The 21,253-nt window shown below is 38.7% G+C and overlaps 1 protein-coding gene across 4 annotated transcripts in view; it reads left to right on the forward strand.

Annotated features, from left to right (window-relative positions):
* Positions 1 to 5,664, forward strand: part of FGF12 (fibroblast growth factor 12) — a 551,642-nt gene extending 545,978 nt beyond the window's left edge. For all 4 annotated transcript variants that reach the window (XM_084801113.1, XM_084801112.1, XM_084801114.1 and 1 more), the window contains one exon: positions 810 to 5,664. In XM_084801113.1, coding sequence (XP_084657239.1) covers positions 810 to 928 — 119 coding nt within the window. In that variant the 3' untranslated portion in view covers positions 929 to 5,664. The remainder of the gene's footprint in view (positions 1 to 809) is intronic.
* The last annotated feature ends 15,589 nt before the right edge of the window (positions 5,665 to 21,253 follow it).

Raw genomic sequence — 21,253 nt, forward strand, 5'->3', positions numbered from 1 at the left:
AAGATACTTGTTCTTATATCAAAAAAAGAAAGTTACTCCTGATACTTAAGTGAAATATGCCTATGTAGACACATTTGTCTCTATTATAATAACATCTGGGTGAAGCTAATGGACTCGCTATGGTGATTTATCTTGTAAGAATAGCCTTGAATTGGGAAACCTATCCATCCTAAGCGATAATTGAGCAACAGCCATGATAGGCCACAGATGACAAACTTAGAGGCAGACAAAGAGCAGAGGATGTGGACTTAATCTTACACTGAGCAATCTACATTCCTTGTTGGAGAGAAGCCAAGGAGAGGGCTGTGTTCCTTGGTTTAGGTGAAGGAAGTCTGGGCCAATTAAGGAAATGTATTGGTATTTTTCTACTTCTCTATCTTCATCCGAATATGACTTCTGATGATGGATGCTCTAAAAATTGGAGCTAAGAATTCATAGCCATGGGGCAATGTCATAATTTTTTGCAACAGGGTAAAGATTGGGAGCATGAAAGAAGTATCCACCTCAAGAAACTAGGCTTCAGAATAAGAATCGGGAAGCAAAGCATTTCTGATTTCTCCTCTCAATAAAAATGCTGTTACATACCTTAGGACACTATATAGAACCAACCCTTGCCGCCCACAAAACAGAACAACTGGCCTGTCAGTGGTGATTGTGCCTGATAGAAGCAGAAAGAACCGTGTGTAGCTCCTAAGGGAGAAGAACTGGCGATGGCAGTGAAGAATATTTCGAAACCAAATCCGAGAAGTTCGTTGAAGCCAGGTTTATGCCGATCAGCATAAGTAATGTTTGTCGTTTTTGCTTTCCAGTGTGTATGTACAGAGAACCGTCACTACATGAAATTGGAGAAAAGCAAGGACGTTCGAGGAAAAGTTCGGGGACGCCCACCATGAATGGAGGCAAAGTCGTGAATCAAGATTCGACATAGCCGAGAGAACTCGTCTGCTCTTCCCTCCCCCGCCCGCCCCCGCCCCTGCCTCTCCCTTCTCCTCCCTCCCCTGTCCCCATTTTCTCCAATGAATTCACCCAAGGAAAGAAAAATAAGTAAAACGGCATCACAGGACTTAGTAGCTGAGATTCTGCACTCAAAATCTTCCATTGTGTAGGACAAGAAAATTGAACCAAAGCTTGCCTGTTGCGATGTGGTAGAAAATTCACATGCATAACAATTACTGCACATAAAAACAAAGGAAAAAAAAATAAATCAGGACTCCACAAACATTAAATTTAACTGTGTTGTTATTAACAGAGGGCTAATTGTAATGGAGAGATGACTGTAATGAAAACAAAATACAGTCATTGAATGGATGGAAAAAGTTTTGAGAAAGCCATTAAAAAATGTTGTTGAACCGTAACTCTTTTTAAGTTCTAGAGAGTTCCGTGATGTGCAGTTTTGTTTCATCGTTGTATTTTCTTTGGACTTCTGTAAATGATACACAGTTACATCCTGTTTCCAGGATATTCTTTCAATCATAAAATTGAACATGTCAAATTTCTATTCTTCTAACACCTATCAGACATATAGCCAGGGGCCATTCAGCATGAAGAAAAGTTTTAAATGTTATTATTGATGTTGGTAATATTTTTTTATTTTAGAAAAGGAAAATCCTGTGTTGTATTTAATCATAGTGGCTGATTTAATTCCTTTGTAAAGAGTTTAACATTCTTCCAGGAGAATATTATATTTTTATCTAGGTATTGATCTGGGATTTCATTATTTTTTTAAACACTTAGTGAAAAGGGTTTTATTGTATTTCTGAGGAGACTTAGGGAACCCCCTGCTGTCTGGTGAAGAAGCACAGACTCCTTGCTTTTTTTCCATGTAGTTTTATCAGTCTTAGTGTTGAATTGTGGGTACCTCTGAGTGTGTGTGTGTGTGTGTGTGTGTGTGTGTGTGTGTGTGTGTGTGTGTGTGTGCATGTCTAGCTGTCATAGAAAGGTTTTGTTTGTTTGTATGATTTGCATTTTGTTACTGTTTTCTTTTTTACCATATCGTGCAGCAGGACAGAAGGATGGCTGATTTTATAGAAGGGAACCTGAGATATAGAGTCAAAGCCAGTTTCAGTTGCCTTTTTACATCGCCAGAGTTTTTCCTGTAGACTGCTTTGCAGACTCTGTGAGAAATTGGGAGGCATGGCTGGGAAATTCTTTATTTACCATCTATGAAGTGAGTAGCTTGTTTGTTGGAATTACCCACACCGATAAGCGTAGTTTGCAACAATCCTATGTTCTAGAAAAAAGGAAGATAACTCGTTAAACGTGGAATTTTTCAACAGACAGGGAGGAAAAAAATGTGAAATTAACAGCTTTGCTTCCAGTAGGCACAGTTTTGTGGGTGAGTTTGTGTAGGTAAAAAGAACTCCACGTAAGAGCAGGCAAACACACCGTTAGGAACACCTCAGTCCTAGAAAACACTAGCAAAGATGTGAACCTATACCACGGCATTGGAATTACTACACCTACTTAGGCCTGGTGATCAGGAACAGTGTAGAGACCTCCAAATCAAACCAAACCAAACCAGAATGTTTAAACTGTTTGCAGATTTATGGATATTATCACGAGAAGACGTAGCATGTAACTTCTCTTGTATCTCTACCGCCCAGCATGTGTTGTTCCAACTATGACTCTCTAAAACACACACTTTGCAGAAGATCTAAGCCCTCACCTCAAACCTTCCCACTGGTTGCTGTGTTCTTTCAAAGTCAATGTAATGTCTCCCCTTCATACAATCATTCTTCTTCCGTGTGATTCTTGTCTTATGAAGTAGCCTCTTTATGTTCTCTGAAGGGTGGCTGAAAATGTACTGGATAATTCTTCCCATAAAGCTGGGAAGACAGAGATTATACACAGAGGCAAGAGTTTGCTTTTTTTTTTTTTTTGACATATTTTAAATCAGAATACATGGAAAGTATCAGATACATTTAATTTTTTTCTTAATATAAGAAATGTTGTTCTCTTAGGGGAAGAATAACCATGGAAAGACACAAATCCAGAAGTTGTATTCATTGTCACTGTTGATCCAACTTGGTTATCAATACACCTGTCACTTCCAGGACCAAACAAATCCCAAGCACAAAGCCTTATTTTCTTTGAGCTAGCTAGCTAACTAACTAACTAACTAACTAACTAACTAACTAAAGAGGCTTCAACAACACGGGTCATCTCTTAGAAGGAAGTGTCTGGAGATTTTAAGGTGATATGTTTACTAAATCATAATGCAGCTGAGGGTCCATGGGAAATGTAACTCCTGGAAATCACAGTTGCCCATCTCATTGATGATTTCATTATAGAAATTTAATCTCATTTATGAAAATATAATACTGATATTAATCTCTAATAAAATCCCTTCTCTATTTTCAGTGGTTGTCCATCATTCATTATTCAGACATGCTTTTGTCCCCAGCCTATCAATAGCTAAAATGGGGCTCCCTATGCACTCAATTTGTCACTAGGTTTTTTTTCTTTATATCATGTTTAGCAAATGTAGATGTGTTTTGGAAATTACATTTTCAAATTATGCCTTTATATTTACACCTATTTCAGGAACAAATTAAAAGCCTCACATTGCTTTTGTTCATAAACCTGAAAAAAAGGTGTGATTTTGTGAGCACAGCTTGGACATTTTCTTACTTTCTTGTTGTCATTTAAGTGCATTGAAATCATAAATAGAACCAGTATTCACTGTCTTAAGTTTTAGGATACTTAGGATGAAGAAATATAAGTTCATAACTGTTCAATTTCCTTTTTAAAAAAATGAGCCAGTTTCAATGGCTGTTTTTCAGCTTTACCCCAAGAATAATAAGTCTTCCCTGCGATAATCCTTGTTCTATTTCCTGGCTTCAACTCATCTATCGCCTGTCCTTATTTAATGGTGAGAAGGGTTTGCTTTTTGTTGTTCCTAAAACAATTGGAAGGGGAAGACTCCCCGGTAAGGACTGTGGTACAGAGCTACAGGCGCCCTCGGGTTCTGAGTAAATAAATGGGATAGTGAAAAGAGAGCCTTTCTGTGGTCGTCACAAAATGGCTCTCTGGTCAATAGTCTTCACTTGCTATTTTATCTAGACGTTTGAGGTCCAGAAACAAATGGTGCTGAAGGTCCGTCTGCTAATTTAGAGACCTCGTGCTCCAGGAGGCTGGAACGCAATAAGCCGTCCTTTTCTTGATCACAGTGACAATTTTGGTTCTAAACTACATATATGAAGTTCCTAAGACTTTTTTTAAGCCATTATAGATCGGCACAGTGGATAGACAATAATATAACTCTGTATGGGCCTCATTCTAATCCAGAAATTAATACAGAATAACTCTTCTCCCTGAGAAAATGGTGATACTGTTGCTAGCTATTATTTTGTCATTTGGTGATGCTGTCATGTCACAGGGAGGTGTTAAGAGTAATTCCAGCACTCGGGAGGCAGAGTTGGGCGGATCGCTGTGAGTTCGAGGCCAGCCTGGTCTACAAAGTGAGTCCAGAACAGCCAAGGCTACAAAGAGACCCTGACTCGAAAAACCAAAAAAAAAAAAAAAAAAAAAAAAAAAAAAAAAAAAGAGTATTGAAACAAGAAGGAAGGATGAAGTGGAGCATGGTTGTTGTGTATTAAGCAGTCTTTAGGTCCAACCTGGGACCCCTGGTGGCTTAGTGAAGAATCATGGCTACTTCGACAATGATTTACAACATAGACCCAGACATAGAAAATCTACCCCTACGCCCTGTGGCTTAGTGTACAAGGCCTTGCTTTAGAGGTTTTCCATGAAGTTGCTTGATTTCTTTTGCACAAGGTGAGACACAGTCAAAACTAAAAATTCCCTCATCGTTTTCATGCCATTTAAAGGCTGAGGTTATTACTCTGTCATAGATTGTAAATAGCCTTTTTTAAAAGCCAGAATCACAATTAAAACTGTGGGTTGCTCTACAAATATATATGTGTATATATACATATGCTTCTGAAATGAGGATATATTATATAAAGTTTTTATTTGATCTGTGGTCTTTCATTAGGTAGTCAAAAATAAAGAGATTTGAATGCAAAACTTTATATATAAATGTATATTTCTAATGATAGTTCAAAGTGCTACTTTATAATAAAAGAGAAACAGGTAGGAACAATACTAAAGCACATACTACTTCAGAACATGGGTGATCTTTAATCCCCTCTGATGCAGCGATAATGCTTTAATATCTAAAATGTTTCCTAGAAAGCTATAATTCCCAGTAGAAGTCTCAAGCTGAGGTTGAAAGTGTGGCTGAGAGATAGGCAAAGGAAGCAAAATGCTGGCGTTGATCAGGACAATTTGGAGCCCATACTTAAAAATCAAGATTTAAATCCAAATGGAGTGAGAATTGCTAATGTTCAGGGATGATATATTGAGCTTCGAGGACAAATAAAAGCAAAACGGAGAACACTCAACACTGCAACAGCGTTAAAATAATGTAACGAACATTGCGTCATTAGTTTTACTAGCTGGAAACAATGAGCTGATGTTTCTTTGTCTTTGCTCCAAGCACAATTTAATGACAATAGCATTCATTTTACTCAAAGTCGTTTTAAAATATATTGCCATGGATAGAATTGTTATTAGCTCCATTTCAAGGTTAAGTGTTATAATCTTAATAAATGGTTGACACTAAACTGTTTAATAAACATGTTATATGAGAAACCAAGCAAATTAATATTTGTTTTTGCATTAAAGCACAGATTATTCAAGTCATTGGTTTTTTTTTTCCTGAGATCAGCTTTGTAAAATGTTTATACACCACATCATTCCTGAAGTAAAAAGAAATGAAAACCTTGAGATATTCATGCATGTAGAATACTGGCACTTTTTTAAAAAAAACATGAAACTTCACCAAGAACTCTCTCCTTTTCTTTTAGTGTGTCAATGCTAAAATGTGTGGCTGAAATGTGTGTTGAGTACAGAGAGATATGGCTTTCTAGATCAGAAATCAAATACATTTTATTCAACAGTCAAAAACAAACAATACTCTCTTCACTACAAAGCTGCCTGTGGTGACCTAACACATGATTTTCCAGGGTTAAAAACTAGAGTACAGAGCCTTTATTTCTTTATTCATTGTCTGCTACCTAGGAACTTGGTTGAGCTTAAGGATCATAAACTGAATTTTTATCTCCCAAATCCAAGAATTCCGGACACATAAGTCATAGAATGCTCCCCAAATATGTGTCAGTTACAGTGGCAAGTCACTTAGAAGTTGCACACCGTTGATGATGCAGAAAGGAGTCTAGTAAGGAAAGGAGTGCAGAAATATACTCTGTCTGCAAAAAAAACAAAGATAAAAGAGGACTGTCTGAAGGAGGAAATCATCAGAAAGAAAGCCATATATGTGCAAACTTTGGGAACTACCTGGGAATGAAACAAGGAAAAAGTCCAGAACAGAAGGTTGGGGGAAAACTGAGCTGAGAGTAATAAAAGCTAAATGTTATTCAAAATGTTGTCAGTGCCATCTCTGGATCTGTTTGAGTCTTTGTATCTGTTAGGGTGTTTTTAGTTTCTCACTCAGACTCCTGGAACAAACGAGCAGTTCCTGAATGGCTTCCCAGCATTACCAATGGGACATACGCTGTCTTTGGTTTTCTTAGCTTTCTTCACATCATCGATAACATCCCCTGCAAAATAAAGTCTCTTCCCATTCCACGGCTATACGTGTATTTTAAAGAATCACCTTGAACACTAATCTGAGATTTGTCAGAGGTTTGACATTACTACGCGAATGTCTATAATTGCCCACCATTATTAAATGCTTGCTGTGGAGAAGGCAGCATGGGTCACCGGGGAAAGAATGAACAGGCATAACCTTAAACAAAAGTAATAATTCTTTGTCAGCCAGTATAGTTATGACACCTGCATAATCAAGAACCAGTAGATACCCAACCATACATGCTGAGACACAGATTTTCAATTATATCTACATAAGCATATATATGTTATATGTACATGTATACACATATATAATATATACAAATAGTATATATGCATATATACATATATTATATATAGATTATAGAGAATATAAAAATAGATTCCCTATAATAAAAAAGGACCACAAATGGAAATATGGTAATGGAGAAAAATGTGCTACAAGCCTGAAGGAGAGATTTGGGAGCTCTTGACGTTTGACAGTGGTTCAGCATCCCCATCATGCACAGTGCTTTTAGATGAGCATCACGCAAAGGAGCTGGGAAGAGCAGGATGGCTCTTCTCTATCAGAGGTTTGTACTATAGTAACTCACTCAATATCTATCAAAGCATTTCTAGTAGTAGGTCTTTGCAAAATGCTCAAAATGTAAGCTCTATCACGGATCCTAGATCGCCCTGCACTATTAGCAACTTCAAAAATCATTGGGCCAGCATGCATGACCCCCCCCCCCAATCTGCAAAACATCCTCTGTTTGAGCACCCTAGATGAGAGTAGATACGCTAAAATACTAAGGCTGCATTTCCTAATTGCGGGTGGTGTTGGTTTTGTGCTTCATATTGATCTACCTTCTTCTTCTGGAATGTTCTCTTGATTTTCCATTGACATTACATTTTGTGATTTTGCAGATGAGCAAATAGGTTCCATTAGAAAATATACATCCTCCAATGTCAAGCTTCCACAACTAGTTTTCTTAAGGTTTGAAAACATTATTCATATTATTATACTTTTTCTAGTTTTTGAAAGCCTATTTAAAAATACGGTGTATTTTAATTAGTATTCCATGACACCTATATTAACCTTTGTGTGTTGTCACCATCTCCCCATTATATTTTGTTATCTTTAAAAGTATGTTCATATCCTGGAGAGGCTCACAAAGACATTTTAAGAAAAGGCCTTTAACATATGAACTTTACACCAGCCTATGCATGCTTTGCTTTTTCACTGCCAGCCACATTTTATTTTGTTGCTGAAGTTTTCTGCTCACTGTCTCAGTATTTGGTAGACTGCCTTAGCTCTGGCTTAGTTTATGAGATATTTACTAAAGTCTTTGGAATAATTCTTTTCTGTGTTGCAGGTTCACCTTAGAATTCTATACTTTCTGATCAATATGGGTTACACAACATCCACCACCATGAAAATAGTAGCATAAGTAAATTAGGAGACAGTCATATGTAAAATCAATACATTTGGTTGATACTATTTGAAGCAATCAAAATATCAGGAGCAAAGTCTGCAATAATTACTTTTGAATAATGGATCTTTCAATCATAATTCCAAATGGTTGTTACAGTTCTGGGTATCATTTCCACATTTATACACAGAAAAAAGACAGAGGGATATAGGAAGATCTCCTCGCCCACTAAGAAAGCATCTTTCTCAAGAACAGTCAGTTTATCTCTCATTGAAAAAGCAACATGGGTTTGCATTAATAAGGAAGACAGCAGCATTGACAGTAGGTAGATAATGGGAGGTCCCTGTCACAAAGTGTGAACTGCCCTTCAGGTTTTCACTGATCACACTCCATTTTCACTGAGTACATCCTGCTTCTACAGGCGCTCGCAACTGCACAGAGCCGTTAAGATACAGTTCTCAGGGGCTGAAGAAATAGCCCAGTCCATAAAGTGCTTGTTACACAAGCACGAGGACCACAGATGATTCTCATCACCCATGACGAATCTTGAGTTTTTAAAGAGAATTTCTTAATGGAGACCGGGACACCGTTAGGTTAGGATGCCTGACCAGTGATCATCAGGGTGTCTCTCCTTCTCTAGCACAAGGAATATAGTCACTCACGATCATGCCAAGATTTGTACATAGCTCCTGAGAAACAACAGCTTTACCTTCCTCACACACATACACAAACACCCACACAATGTACACACCAAACACATCATACACATATCCACACATGTACTATTACAGCTTCCCTCATAGACACATACAAAAACACACAGACACAGACACGCACAGACACACACACACACACAAAGGTTCAGTTCAGGATTATCTAACAAATTGAGCAATTGTTCATTCTATTTTCTATGTAAAGCATAACCTGCCTGGGTGGTCCTTATTGGAGGTTAATGAAGAACACATTGGGGCTACACGGAGAAGAATTTTTTCCTCTCAGTTCTATGAGTTAGAATAGGATTATTATTCTGCACAAGGTACCCAGAAATGTTAGACATCTCACCTTGCAGAGTCTGGTGGCTCAGTTACAGGGTTAACTAGGACAAAGGCCATCATAAACCATAAATGTAGTAGTCTCACTAGTATATAGCTGTTCTCACAGGGTTGGCAATAGCCAGAGCAGGCACATCTCAGTTCACACATGGGCTGTGATCAGGGTAACATTCATCTGCTTGAACAACCCACTTTAAATCTTACCTGCTGAGCCCCATTTCTGGTGTGGTTCAAAATAAGTGAATGTGACCCATTAGAATAAAGACAAAATAATTCTGTATATCTGAGGTACTTATCTGCCTTGAGGATGCAGAGTGTGTCCACATCTAGAATTCAGTGGGAAAAGAGGAATTACAGTGAAGTCTCCCTAGCTCTTCTATCTTCCCTGGAACCCTCACCACATTCCTCCCTCCACAATTGAGGCCTAGATGTAGCTAAACCTTGCATCTCTTTTCTAAGGAGAGCACTGAAAGAAGAAAACTATTAATATTTATATACATGGAAAGGTAAACAATTATTGGTATTGATTCCTATGATTATTAATCCCTTTTCTACCTCCCTATGTAGACACAAATGATTTCTTTTATCAGACTTTAACTTCAATACTGTTATGTATGGTTCATATACACATTTAATTTTTATCCTTGTTTAAGACATGTTCCGTGATTCTTAATATCCGCTGCACACTACAGTCATCTTAGAAGTCCTAAAATGCATCTTACGGGTACTGTATTGCCCCCTGGAAACCCCGATTTAATTAGCTTAAAGACAAATGGTTCTTATACTCACGTATCGCAAGTCACCCTACTAAGTGAATTCCTGAGAAATTACAGCCTATTTTAGGTGCCTATCCAGTGGGTTGTGCTCAATCTCCAGAGACCTTGTCAGTTCTAAGTGTCCCTGAGAATTATAGGTAAAAGACTCGCCTTTTACATAGCAAATATAACATAAACACCAAACATTATTAACACCAAATGTGTCTTTGTGTTTCCTATTATATTCCAGCATTTTGCTTAATAACTTAGAGATGTCATAGTAGTGTGTTTTACTATGTGCATCTTAATAATAACTCTAGCTCAGTGGTCTCCATCTACCTAGTAAAAGACATAGGCTGGCAAGCTGGATCAGAAAACCAGATCCTGCTGTTGCTAGAGAGTCTACTCTGTCTCGGTAGGAAACTTAGAAGAAAATAAGGATACCACCCAAAACCAAACTTGTTGAAACAATTAATTTTGTTGTGGTTATTTCCATGAGTGTGGGTAAGGGATAATTTAGAGAGCAGAAATGATTACAAAATAACTGTGTGACCAAATTTCTACCAAGCAACGGTCTCAGCTCATGAAGCAGAAAACCTGGAGCCCGTCATATGATTTGCAAGCAGCTCAACAGTTTGAAGAACATGCTTCCCTGGCATGTTTACGTGGGAAGGAATGGGAGAGGGCAGGGTTAGGGTCATGTGCCTTGTTATTTCAGGGACTTCCTGAAGCCTTTGAGGTTTTTGTTTTGTTTTGTTTTTTGTTTGTGTGTGTGTGTGTGTGTGTGTGTGTGTGTGTGTGTGTGTGTGTGTTTGTTTTTTTTTACTTTTTGAGAATATGGAGCTTCTATTAAAGATGAAATGTTTTGGCTCATTTTAGAACATGTTGTGTCAAAGTGAGCTAGCCTCATAGATGGAGAAATTTCTGTACAACAGCTGCCTCCAAACAGCATACCTCTATATCAAAGAGTGATAACAACTTCAAGGGAAAAGATGGACAAAGGTTTTCCAAGCAAATGGACCAGGAAACAAGAATTACCATTCTGATACATGACAAGACACACAAGTAACACATGAAAGAAGATGTGAACAAGGTTCCTTCATACTAATTATGGTAATGAGCCATCAAGAGGACATTAGAATTCTAAATATACATGCACTAAGCACAGGTATGGGCAATTACATTTTTAAAAACATATAATAGCAGATTTAAAGTCACAGTGTAATCTCAACAGAGCAACAGTAGGTGACCTCAATCTTCACAGTAGACAGATCTTCCAGGTGGAAAATCCATAGATGAGCAATCAAGATAAATCATACTATGTATAAAACGGGCTTAGCAGACATCAGTAGAATATTCAATTCAAATGCTACAGATTATATATTCCTATCAACAGTCTGAAGAATGTACTCATAAATCAACCACATCTTAGGGCCCAAAGCTAATCTAAAGAAAAAAGAAAGAAGAGAAAAGAAAATTAAAATAACTCCTTGCACTCTATCTAAATAAAACCAGAAATCAATAATGGCAAAACCCACTGAAAATATGCTAATTCATGGAGACTAAGTAATATGCTATTGAATCCATGCAGGGTGATTTTAAAATCACAACAGAAACAGGGTGAAAAAAGCCATTTTGAAAATAAATGAAATGAAAATTTTATTTTTTGACAAATTAAAGAAAATTGATATGTAGACAAATTATCCCCCAAAATCAAAATATTAGAGATGAGAATGAATTAACTACAGCAGATACCAATGAGATCCAGAGAATCATAAGCATGTACACCTATATTCAACCAAATTGGAAAACCTAAAAGAACTGGAAGAATTTCAAAATGCATATCCTATCAAAGTTAAGCATAGACCAGATAAAAATTTAAACAAAAGCCATTACAAGAAACAAGATTGAGATAAAAATAAAAAGTAAAAAAGACACAACTTCAAACCAAAGAAAGGCTTAGGTCCAGAATTAGGTATAGAATTTTGCCAGACTTTTAAGGAAGACTAAGGTAATGCGTCTTAAATTATTCCATAAAGTTAGAACGAAGAAGAGACACTTGTGGAACTTTTCTGTGAGGCCAGAATTATCCCAATTGCTAAATCAAATAAAGAAACAGTTAAAAAAGAAAATTGCAAACCAATCCTCCTGATAGACATAGACAGAAAAAACAAACTCAATAGAACTCTGCTAAACTGAATTTAAGAGCATGAGAAGATCATCCACCATGATCAAGTCACTTTTATCCCAAAGGTGCAAGTGTGGTTCAATATACATAAATTAATGAACTAATCCACATTATTAGTTGTGAGGACAGAAATTTCATAATAATATTGATATATACAAGAAGAGGTGTTTGATAGAATACAACATTCTTTAATAATAAAAGCCTTGGAGAGATTAAACACAAGGGACATATCTTATACAGTAAAGGCAACAAATCCACGGCCGCCGACATGCTTCTACTAAAATCTGGAGCAGGACACATAGTTCTACTCTCTCCATCCCTTCTCAATGCAGATCCTGAAAGTTACTTAGGGTAATAAGAGAACAGGAGATAAGGGAGGAGAGTACAAGTAGGAAGAAAGAATTCTAAAAATCCTCATTTGCAGGGGGAGATTGTCCCAGTACATTAAAAACCATGATTCCGCTAGCAAACTCCTAAAGCTAAAAGCTTCCCTCAAAGTATCGAGATACAAAATTATTACACGAAATAATATCCTTCCTGTATAGCAATTACAAATGGATGTAACTGGAAAATACTATACTGAGTGAAGTAATATAGGCCCAGAGAGACTTAATGCCGTGTGTGTGTGTGTGTGTGTGTGTGTGTGTGTGTGTGTGTGCGTGTGTGTGTGTGTGTGCGTGTGTGTGTGTGTGTCTAAGCTTTGAATCTTTAGCTTTACATGTTTAGCTTGAATACTTGTAGAATCCAGGAGACTGGAAATAGGCCAGTGGAGGTGTTAAAAGATGGGGCAAAAAGAACATGTGTGGTATGGAAGAAGGAAAGATGCCACATGTGTGGTAGGAAGATGGAGAGTGGAGTTGTTCAAGCAGCAACAGGGATGAAGAAATGGGGATGCTGACGGTGTGCGAGAGGACAACTAACTATAGCGAGTAATGTATGGGCAAATGTCTCTAGAAACGCACTACTTTGTAATCGCATTAAAATATAAGCTAAAACTGTCAGGATGGTGATATCCGCATGATTGGATAGTACCAACCTTAGATGCTATTGATTATCAAACAAACCTCAGTGGCCCAGTGCCGTGCATTTTCTTATGAGTTCTTGGTTGGGAAGGTCATCAGTGCACCCCAAACACCGCCAACTGTAGCCATTCCTCTTTATTGATCACCTAATTTAGGCAATAAAACCTCTACTAAAATCATGCTTTGGTTGTAAAACGTAGAGAAAGCAAGCTGGAGGATTCCTCTCTGCCTGGCTAGCTATCAACGTGCCAGATGGTGCTATGCAAACTGCTGAGGGAGATAAAGGCGTCAATGATCTTGTTCAACTATCAGCCCTAGGAATTATAATGCCACCCAGTCAGATAAGACGTGCCCAGCGGAGCAATAGTGGCATGACTCTCTGTCTTAGAGTAAGTTGAGGACAACAGCACGGGATGGAATATATTCTCACCCTCCATCAGAGAATCTTCTATTTGCTATAAATAGTAGCGGATGCGTAGATTCATGGCTGTAGAGGAGACCCAAAATAAATGCCAATTTAGTACTTAGTTCTAAACAGCACATATATATCACCCCTCTGAGGCTCAGGAAGCATCATGAAAGAAAGGTAGGGGAGTTAGAGTTACAAGAAAGGAAGAAGAGATACAAAATACTGTCTTCCAGGCATGGCACAGCCGTTGCAAGTGTGATCTCACAACACTGACAGCTTTGCCCTGGATCTACAGAAAACCAGGTCTAAAAACAGCCAGTCTTGCTTTAGGGAGAACTTCTAGAACCCTTATCCTACCTGCTGTACAAATGTCACTTGAGAGAGTCGTGGAGAGTGATAGTAGTTGACTTCAGTTTTGTACTAGATGGCGTGTTCATCAGGGTTCAGTTGAAAGTTCCAAACCCTTGACCACACAGAATGTCCTCAGTAAAACTGAAGTACCACAAACCAAACATAAAAATATGAACGTGGGAAATGGCTCACAGGGAGGAGATACGGAAATAGGTGTGAGATGAGTAAGGAAATGCACTATACATGTGGATGAAATTGTAAAGGGCAAATTTAATGAATAAAAGGTAAATTTAAAAATACGTATGATAGGTGAACTTCAAGTGCTTACCTAAATCTACATTGGCTTTCAGTTAATACGTGTGTATACATATACAGTTTAAAAGAGAAATATATATGACACCAAGAGTAATAAACAAAGAATGACAAATTAAAACTTACCACAATACACACAAAAGAATTGCTTGAGGTGGAACTTGGCTCTTGGTTGAATATTCAAGTTGATTCAAGTGCAACGTCTTTTATCTGATGATTCTTTTCCCAGCAAACATCCCGTGTGAGTTTATTTATACACAGCCTTGTATATACTTGTAGCTGGAGGATGTTAACACACATGACTGCTGTCCTGATGTATTAGCCTCAAAAAGCTGTTACAGGCATTCATTTAAAATCTGGATCTTTCGAGGCAACCAACTTTATTTCTTGCCTCTACTCCCAATATTTGCAAGACTACTTTATTGGACAGGCATACGCTGAGACTTACTTCCTTGGCAGTTGTAAAAGAGTTCACTTTTTCCTCATGGTGGAGCCTATGTTCAGACTGATTTATTCCCGTGGATCTGAACATCTGGTGTCAGGATAGAATTAAGTTACAATTGCTTTCTCTGCACGTACTAAAAGCACACTGTTCCTTCTAAATAATACTGTCACTTTGGTGTTTTCTTCTCCGCCTAGCTCTACACCAGTAGAAGCTAGACCACACAGCTCAGGACTCTTCCTCTGTGTGTACCCTGACTGATTCAATGAGACTCTGGAAAAAAAAAGAAATGGGAGACTGCATCAGAAAACTATACAACTCATTGGTGCATGCTTCAATAGTCAGTCATTTCAATCCACTTATATCTCATATGCTTGTGTCTTTCTAAAACAAAAAACCATCTTGTCTCACATGTGCCTCTTGACTTGCCCCCTGTGAACCAGGAGAGAATGTAAGAAACTTACCGTAGATCATACTAATTTTCAGTGCTCATTACCCATCCAATGTAGACACCAATAGAGTACATACAGGTATGGGTAAATTTCTCTTAGGAAATTTGGCCCCTTCTATAACATTGAAGGAAAATAATACAACTAATCAGACCTGGTGTAACTTTCGACTCTACGTGTTAAACTGGCCATGAAAGATAGAGATGGGAGGGAGGAATGGGAGGATACAAGGGATGGGATAAATATTGAGATGTAATATGAATAAATTAATAAAATAAAATTTAAAAAAGGAAGACAGAGACTAGACATCGCTTCTGGTGTGTCTATCTGAGGTTGTCGTCACATGAGATCAGCGTTCGCAGTCACACCAGTGACCTCTGTATGGTTAACAGCCCTAACCCATATGTGTGGTTACCATGTAGTGCACTGGAGCTACACAAAAAAAAAACTAAAAGGTGAAGGAAGTTGTGCTGGCTGGGTTCTGGGTTTTGCTGCTGTTTGTTTTGACGATTTCCATGGTTTTCCATAGATATAAGAAGTCTCTGAGATGATCAAGTTAGTAAAAGATAATGTGAGCTCCTGGCTTGAAAGTTATGTTGCCGTCCACTTGCCTTGTTGATTTGGGCTCCGGAGTGAAACATCATATCACAGTGCAGAGTGTTCATGTCATGGCTAGGAAGTAAAGGAGAGCAAGAGCCAGAGGCTGGGTCCTCGCTGTCTCCTGGAGGATGTAATGTCACAGTGACCTGAAGACCTCCTACTATCCCCTGCCTCTTAAAGGCTGCACTATTTTTCAATAATGCCAATCTAGGGACAAAATGTTTAGCACAAGGGCATTGAGAGTACATTCTAGAACCCTACAGTGTCTATCATATAAGTATTATATTTATATATGAGTGTATGTGTGTGCACTACAAGTAAATGGGTAAATGTATATTGATTTTTTTTTCTCTAAAAAAACCATGAGAAATAGACTCAGTATAATCAGTTTAGACTTTTGAGCAATTTAGCCGTGGTTTACTCAGCCCATATAGAGTCAATGGTTTTGATAATGCAGAGGTTCTCAACCTGTGGGTCGTGACCCCTTTGTGACCAATTAACATTTTCACAGGGGTCACACATCAGATACCCTGCATGCCAGATATTTACATTACAACTCATAACACTAGCAAAATTGCACTTAAGAAGTAGTAACAAGAGTAATTTTATGGTTGGGGTCATCACAGCATGAGGAATTGTATTTAAGGGTCACAGCACTAGGACAGTTGAGAACCACTGCTCTAATAGATTGCCTAGTTATATTGTTTTCCTGGGCTGGGTCAGGACACCCATGCCATTGAACTCTGAGTTGTGTCCCGACAGGATGGTGCCTCAATCCCTATTATCTTGTTTGGTTTGATGGTATATTCAGGACACCCGGTGAGACATTAGAAATCTCTCTTTAAATATGGATGCTCTTGCATCTTAGTCAGTTGATTATTTTATAGGTTTGTTTCCTGATTATTAAACAAAAAAGTTTCATACAACATAGCATATTTGAATGTCTAACAGTCTTTATCCAACCTGAAAATATCTCTTTTAAAACGTGTGTTTTGAGGTCAGAAAGATGGCTCAGTAAGTAAAGCCATGCCGAGCCTGGTAACCTGAATTTCGTTGCCAGACCCCACATTGCAGAAGAGGAAAACCAACTGCCACAGGTGTCCTTTGGTCTCCGCAACCACTGTGAGTGTGTGGCTCTCCCCATCATCCACAAAAGAAGTAAATTTAATAACTGGTGGCTTTTTTTTTTCTTTACAATTTTTATTTGATTTCCTGCACAAAACTCAGCTCTAAATGGATCAAACAGTTCAATATAATCCCTTTCCTCCAGCTGGGCTGCCTTGTCCTGTTGCGACTTGAGATGCTAGGGTGAGTTGGTACTCCTTAAGGGGCCTCCTCTTTTCTGGGAAGGAGAGTTAAGGATGAGGGAAGAACAGTGCGAGGGTGGGGCTTGAGAAGAGGAGAGAAGGGACTGGGATAAGGCTGTAAAGTGATTAAATTTAAATTTTCTTTAAAAATACACCGATGCCTCTCTCTTACCTTGCGTTCCCTCTCCCTCTCCCTCTCCATCGTCTCTCTCTCTCTCTCTCTCTCTCTCTCTCTCTCTCTCTCTCTCTCTCTCTCTGTGTTTCTCTCTACTGTACACCTCTCCCTTCCCTTCTTTCCCCATGCTCATTTAATAAACTTTTCCATATAAAAATATACTGGTGCTAATAAAAGAGAAATGAGGAGTAGCCTTGAACTCATTGGCACAGGAAAAGACTTTCTGAACAGAACACCTTTAAAACCGGCACTAAGATCAACAATTAATAAATGAGACTCAGGAAAAGCTTCTGTATGACAAAGAACACGTCATCCAGAGTAAGTGGTAGCCTTTAGAACGGCAATCTTGAAGAAAACATCTTTCCTATCTTGGTGCCTCTAAAATTCTGAATGTAAACCAATATCTACCATATCTCATCATTATCAACTTCAAACATCTCTCTAGTCCTAAACACATCATAACCCTTAAACATCTAAGCTTAATTGTAAAACTAAACTATCTGGTTTTTAACCCCAGCGGAGACTTGAGAAGGAATAAAACTAATTACCCGATCATACAGGGGGTACAGGTTAGCAGCTTCCCCAATGAGAAGATGACAGAGACAGTTTGCTATTATAGCTTCTAATTTAGAATTTTTAGGGGACTCCTGAGTGTGTGAACCAGTGTGTCTTTGTGTCTCTATCTGTTTCTTGGGTCTTTTCTTGGGCTCTTTTCCTTCTGTTTGCTTTGACCTATATGATGTATTATATTTTTAAATCTTATTATATTTTATTATTATCCTTTAAAGACATGTTTATTTTCTAATGAGAGAGAGAGAAGGGAAGGTTCCAGTTGGGAAGACGGTAGGGAGGATCTCGGAGGAGTGGATGGAAGGGGAAATGCAATCAGGACATATTATATGAAGGAAAATATATTTTCAATAAAAGGACAAAAACAATTTATATTTAATATAATCATGTGTATGTTTATATTTGATCTTACTGTTATTTTTACTGGTTTCTCTTGCGCTCCCCTCTTAGCTCTCTCTTTTGCTCTATTTTCCCTGACCTGACTAGTTTTGGTTGCCTGGCAGTTTATTTAGAGATGACAATATACATATTTAATTTCAAGTCTACTTAGAATTAATATTTTACCACCTGGGGGTTGAAAGCAGAAAGCCTACCACCGTGTGGCCCTACCAAGCCTCTCACTTGTAATTATCTGCGGACACTGCACTTCCCTGATGTTCTGACTTCTCCTCTCTGCTTTTGCTTGTGGTTTGGAAACCCAAGAAGAGCTGATGTTTACTCAGATCGTTAGTACAGTGTTGATCTTTATTTCTGAAGATCCTGAATGTCTTCTGGTCTCATTTTACTTGGGTCTAAAGAATTTTTCTTTAGTTGTGCTAGGAGTGGGGCCGCTTGGCTTCATTTTCCTTTCATCTCAAACTGTTTTAATTTTCTTTCATTCCCGAAGTTATGTTAGCCGGGATGGCCGTGCCTCCCACGCAACACATTTTTTAAAAATTTTATTAATTTATTCAGATTGCATCTCAATTGTTATCCTATCACATAAGTATTATATTTATATATGAGTGGATGTGTGTGTGTGTGTTTTCCATTCGTTTGGCAGACTTTCCATGGCCCCTTTGTTGTCAAGGGTCACGTTAATTCCAACCTCTTCTTCATTTCAGAGTGCTGCCTTTTTCCTTTCCCTAAGCAAGTCGGTTTTTCCCTGTTAACTTATAAACCGCATGATTATTTCTTATTGCCTCCTGGACACCTTGAGGGTCACATGGTATTATGAATCTCTGTGTCGTTTTAAAATATAAAACAGAATGCTAATACTTTGATTCCATGAACAAAAGTAAACTAGATGGGTTCACACTGGAGCTCCAAATACCTTTCCTATATGTGGCTGCCATGCCCGAATAGCTGTCAAAGCAGGAACAATAATTCACATGATCCTTGACTTTTAATGAATGGGTTAATTTAAAAAGTTTCAGCTTTACAGTGGTGTGAAAGTGATATGCGTGCAGCAGAAATCTTATATCACAATGTCCCCATCTTCCTGGGTCAGGGCTGTGTACCTTTGACACTGTGTTCCTTCTCTTCAGACACAAGCAACCAGTACTAATTATGTATTTATGTTTTAAGTTATGGTGTTTGGGATGCTAGTTGTTTAGTGTGCACTTTTTTTTTTCAACTTATGATGCTTTTCAACATCAGAAGTCCTTGAGGGGTTTATCTGAATCTGGTCTGTTTCTGAGCCCCCTACTGGCCAGTCTTTTTTTTTTTTCATTTTTAAAATTAATTTATTCATATTACATCTCAGTTGTTATTCTATCCCTTGTATCCTCCCATTCCTCCCTCCCTCCTGCTTCCCCTCATTCCCCTCCCCTATGACTGTGACTGAGGGGGACCACCTCCCCCTGTATATGCTCATAGGGTATCAAGTCTCTTCTTGGTGACCTGTTATCCTTCTTCTGAGTGCCACTAGGCCTCCCCAGACATAAGCCGTGGTTGATGTGTTCAGGTCTTAGTCTGTGGGAAAGAATCCAGTTTATAAAGCACTATTTGGGATGGGTTTTCAAGTTCCACCTCGCTTGCCTTCCAGGTCCTTTGGAACCTTCCACATAGCCTTGCACTGGGAAGTCAGGCATGTGGTAATTCAGAACACGTCTGTGGCCATAGGGCCACATGGGGTAGGAAGAAAAGGACAGGCATGGTCACAAATAACGGTGACGATGAGCTTGCTTTCTGAGTCAAACTGCACTCCTGAAGGGAAGAAAAAGATGGGCTTTTCAGAGTTTGGGGTTCTGTAGACACTGTTGTGCTCCAAAGTTTTTCAGGATTTGCCTATGAAAGAGAAGGGTTACAAAGGGCTTAGAGGATTTCTTCCGCACTCCACGGACCCCTTTGTCTACTGCCCTATGAGTAGGAGATGTTAGAGGAAACTGTAGGAAAGCCACTGCTGGTTTAATGGCAAGTAAATCCAGCACTGCTACTTTTCAGGATCCCTAAGGACAGTGCTCTGGATTCTAGTCAGCTCACTGAAAGAAAACAAACAAACAACAAACAAACAAACAAAAAACCCATTTAGTACACAGTATCCAGAATGGACTCTTATGTTTCCTAAAACTCCTAAAATTTAATGGGTTTTATTTCTATTTTACTTTTCATCTCTAGTCACTTTTCTTTTTTTTTTTTTTTTTTTTTTTTTGGTTTTTCAAGACAAGGTTTCTCTGTGTAGCCTTGGCTGTCCTGGACTCACTTTGTAGACCAGGCTGGCCTCGAACTCACAGCGATCCTCCTGTCTCTGCCTCCCGAATGCTGGGATTAAAGGCGTGCGCCACCACGCCCGGCTCTAGTCACTTTTCTGAACGGATGTCTTCTCTTCCTTCACAGACCCCTTCCAACTGCACACATATAGCCCAAGAGAAATACAAATAAAAGCAAAATGCCTCAAAACATTACTCCACCAATCTTGATTGATTCAGGGGAAAATGAAATGTCTCCAACCCAGTTGGTGCCTAATTATTGAGTGTGACCATATGATTTCTAAACATCTTGGGCAAAGGATTTTTTTTTTACCTGACATGCTGAGGCTGGGAAATGGTTCATAGCACTCACCACATAAACACAGGGACCTGGGTCTGAATAGTCAGTGCACATCTGAAAGGCCAGGTGTTACATTTGTAACCCCACATGGTAAGGAACGGAGACTGGAGGGCCGCCTGGTCTTTCTAGGTGCCTCGTTCCAGGCTCATCAAGAGAGCCCACCTCAAAAGAATAAAGTGGTAAAATACAGTTCAGGGCACCTGAAAACTTTCCCTGGACAGGCATGTGCACTTACACACACACACACACACACACACACACACACACACACACACACACACACCACACAGTATTTAGCATTAAATATCTTGTACTCTGGGCTGGAGAGGTGGCTCAATGATTAAGAGCATTGGCTGCTCTTCCAGAGGACCTGGGTTCAAACCCCAGCACCCATACGCAGCTCACAATTGTCTGTATCTTCAGTTCTACAGAATCTGACACCCTCACCCAGACACACATTCAGGCAAAGCACCAATGTACTATATATATGGTCCTCCTTCCCCAGCAAAATCTACAGAACTTCTT

Source organism: Acomys minous (assembly GCF_964271855.1).
Source record: "Acomys minous genome assembly, chromosome: 11".
NCBI classification, from domain to species: domain Eukaryota; kingdom Metazoa; phylum Chordata; class Mammalia; order Rodentia; family Muridae; genus Acomys; species Acomys minous.